This window comes from Anarrhichthys ocellatus, unplaced genomic scaffold (assembly GCF_004355925.1).
Source record: "Anarrhichthys ocellatus isolate YVR2014 unplaced genomic scaffold, GSC_Weel_1.0 scaffold641, whole genome shotgun sequence".
In the NCBI taxonomy this organism is placed as follows: domain Eukaryota; kingdom Metazoa; phylum Chordata; class Actinopteri; order Perciformes; family Anarhichadidae; genus Anarrhichthys; species Anarrhichthys ocellatus.
Window position 1 is genome coordinate 21,054 of NW_022280615.1, and position 3,830 is coordinate 24,883.

Consider the following 3,830-nt stretch of genomic DNA (forward strand, 5'->3'; position numbering starts at 1 on the left):
TCTCTATGGTTGTACTGGTCAGAGTGGTCTCTATGGTTGTACTGGTCACAGTGTTCTCTATGGTTATACTGGTCACAGTGTTCTCTATGGTTGTACTGGTCTTAGTGGTCTCTATGGTTGTACTGGTCAAGCGCCTTTCCCTGCAGGTGGCTAATTATGATTTGCAGACCTCCGCCCTCGGGAAACTATTGTAAGCTCTTATGTTGAGCACATTAAGAGCTCTCTAGGAAGCAGTGCTCCTGTATGTGTTTGGGGCTTTTATTGTGGAGGATGAGACGGAAAGACAAAAAGAGGTTCTGCTGAAGTGTGGGAGAAGTGAATAAAGTTGCTGACGTCTTCGTGCAGATTACAGAGCCCCGTGTTTATTATTTATTTATTACCATAAAGTATTGGCGCAACATTAATCCTCTGTAAACTATCGATGGATAAATCGAAAAAAAGAAAAGTCACGGAGGAAAATAGAGAGTTTAACTCTGCGTGGACGTCTTCATTTGCTTTCACTGCCAACGATGCTGGTTTACATGTATGCTTCCAGAACAAGCACACAGCATGTGCTGAAAAGTGTCACGCTAGAGATGAGCGACAAAGAGCGATTTCTCAGCTGCTGCAGCAAACTCTCCTCTTCATAAGAGTTTGATATTGTTCTGACAGGTAAAATAGCAATAAAATGTCAATAATTGTCTTTATTCTTGTTCTATACTTTTATAAATACAACAAACTATAGTTTTTGTATATATAATATAACTATATATACAACTTTATAAGCTGTGATATCAAATAGCTTTTGCGGCTCCAGACAAATTTTATTTGGTGAAAAATAGGACAAAATGTCTCTATCTTTGGATAGTAAAGGTTGCCGACCCCTGGACTAGTGGTAGTGGTCTGATGGTCTTTTAACTGGTCTTAACTGGTTGGGGAGACTCACGACAGAATGGCGGACAGGGAGAAGAGCTCGGCGGTCAGGTAGGCCAGGTAGACCAGCAGGAAGACGAAGAGAGGCTCGATGATCCGAACCTTCTTAGTGAACCGAGTGATGAAGCCGAGGAGGACTGCGAAGACCAGACCCACCAGAGTCCCTCCAATACTGACGATGAGGAAGGAGGCTGAGGAGGAGGAGGAGGAGGAAGAGTGAGGACAAGGAGGAGGAGGACGAGGAGGAGGAGTCTGATCTACTTTTTATTGTTTCTTTGAACTCACCGACTCCTTTGAAGTAATCGGCCGTCTGAACGTTCTCAGCTCCAACTTCCACAAATGAAATGTAGACTTTATATAAAACCTGGAGACAGAGAGACTTTTAGAGTCATGTAATTATACGTATGTACAGTATGTATATATATATATATATATGTATATGTATTATTAAAGGGTCTCTGCATTCATCATGTAGACCTGTAGAACCTTAAAGGGTCTCTGTGTTCATCATGTAGACCTGTAGAACCTTAAAGGGTCTCTGTGTTCATCATGTAGACCTGTAGAACGTCAAAGGGTCTCTGCGTTCATCATGTAGACCTGTAGAACCTTAAAGGGTCTCTGCGTTCATCATGTAGACCTGTAGAACCTTAAAGGGTCTCTGCGTTCATCATGTATACCTGTAGAACCTTAAAGGGTCTCTGCGTTCATCATGTAGACCTGTACAATGTTAAAGGGTCTCTGCGTTCATCATGTAGACCTGTAGAACTGTAGAACGTTAAAGGGTCTGCGTTCATCATGTAGACCTGTAGAACGTTAAAGGGTCTCTGCGTTCATCACGTAGACCTGTAGAACGTTAAAGGGTCTCTGCGTTCATCATGTAGACCTGTAGAACGTTAAAGGGTCTGCGTTCATCATGTAGACCTGTAGAACGTTAAAGGGTCTCTGCGTTCATCATGTAGACCTGTAGAACGTTAAAGGGTATCTGCGTTCATCATGTAGACCTGTAGAACGTTAAAGGGTCTCTGCGTTCATCATGTAGACCTGTAGAATGTTAAAGGGTCTCTGCATTCATCATGTAGACCTGTAGAACGTTAAAGGGTATCTGCGTTCATCATGTAGACCTGTAGAACGTTAAAGGGTCTGCGTTCATCATGTAGACCTGTAGAACGTTAAAGGGTCTCTGTGTTCATCATGTAGACCTGTAGAACGTTAAAGGGTCTCTGTGTTCATCATGTAGACCTGTAGAGCCTCCTCTTCATCAAACATCTGGTGGTACTGAGAGGAAGAAGAAGGTTTAAAGGAACGTTCTGCTGTTTCCTCCAGAGATCTTCTACTGATGACCTCCATGAGCTCTGGAGCTAGGCGTGTGTTGGTTTGGGCAGAACCACCTAGAACCACGTAGTGGACACCAGTCTGCTGGGAAATACCCAAAAAGTCATTATGCATGTATGTGTGTGTGTGTGTCAGTGTGTGTGTGTGTGTGTGTGTGTGTGTGTGTGTGACTCACCACGGTGACGGCGTCGTTAACCAGAGACTCTCCGAAGACGATGATGAAGAGCGTGTCGTTGACGTGAACTTCTTCAAACACGGCGAGAATAGCGACGGGATCTACAGCTGAGATCAGAGCTCCAAACAACAGGAAGTCCATCAGACCGGCCTGGACACGCTCATCTACACACACACATAGACACAATACACACAACACACACACATAATATATATAATAATATCAATAATGTTATTATCATTATCATTATTATTATTGTGTCGTAAGTCGTCCTGTTCATCTCTGCGTGTTGTCGTGTTATCAGCTCACACTGACCTATGACCCCCAGCAGCTTGGCGGCGTACAGACAGAAGCCGGTACAGAAGGCGTTCCACAGCGTTCCCACCACCGCGTACGTCAGGATGGCTCCCAGGTTATCAAAGAAGAGCCGAGCCGGCATGAAGTAACCGGCGTCGCCCACGATGGTCGGCAACAGGAAGAGGAAGAAGAGGGCGGGCTCTAGCTGGTACAGCTGCTTCTCATTGGCTAAGAGGACGACTCCGCCCAGAACCAGACCCAATAGGATCAGCATGCAGGACTCTGGGACCACCGTGGTAAACCGCTGGGAGAAGTGGAACACTGGAGGACAAGAGACAGACGGTGAGGACGAGAGACAAGATACAAACGATGAGGACGAGAGACAAGAGACAGACGGTGAGGACGAGAGACAAGATACAAACGATGAGGACGAGAGACAAGATACAGACGATGAGGACGAGAGACAAGAGACAAACGGCGAGGACGAGAGACAAGATACAGACGGTGAGGATGAGAGACAAGATACAAACGGTGAGGACGAGAGACAAGAGACAAATGGTGAGGACGAGAGACAATACACAAACGGTGAGGACGAGAGACAAGATACAGACGATGAGGACGAGAGACAAACGGTGAAGACGAGAGACAAGATACAGACGATGAGGACGAGAGACAAGATACAGACGATGAGGACGAGAGACAAGAGACAGACGGTGAGGACGAGAGACAAGATACAAACAGTGAGGACGAGAGACAAGATACAAACAGTGAGGACGAGAGACAAGATACAGACGATGAGGACGAGACAAGAGACAAACGGTGAAGACGAGAGACAAGATACAGACGATGAGGAAGAGAGACAAGATACAGACGATGAGGAAGAGAGACAAGATACAGATGGTGAGGACGAGAGACAAGATACAAACGGTGAGGACGAGAGACAAGAGACAAATGGTGAGGACGAGAGACAAGAGACAGACGGTGAGGACGAGAGAAAAGATACAGATGGTGAGGACGAGAGACAAGAGACAGACGGTGAGGACGAGAGACAAGATACAAACAGTGAGGACGAGAGACAAGATACAGACGATGAGAACGAGACAAGAGACAAACG

At 45.7% G+C, this 3,830-nt stretch overlaps 1 protein-coding gene across 1 annotated transcript in view; it reads right to left on the reverse strand.

Moving 5' to 3' along the window:
• LOC116376832 (sodium/hydrogen exchanger 5-like) overlaps window positions 1–3,824 on the reverse strand; it is a gene marked incomplete at its 5' end in the record, with an annotated part of 6,743 nt that extends 2,919 nt beyond the window's left edge. The window contains 4 exons of the mRNA XM_031838319.1: window positions 926–1,103; window positions 1,198–1,276; window positions 2,420–2,583; window positions 2,735–3,824. Coding sequence (XP_031694179.1) covers window positions 926–1,103; window positions 1,198–1,276; window positions 2,420–2,583; window positions 2,735–3,824 — 1,511 coding nt within the window. The remainder of the gene's footprint in view (window positions 1–925; window positions 1,104–1,197; window positions 1,277–2,419; window positions 2,584–2,734) is intronic.
• Window positions 3,825–3,830: the final 6 nt, after the last annotated feature.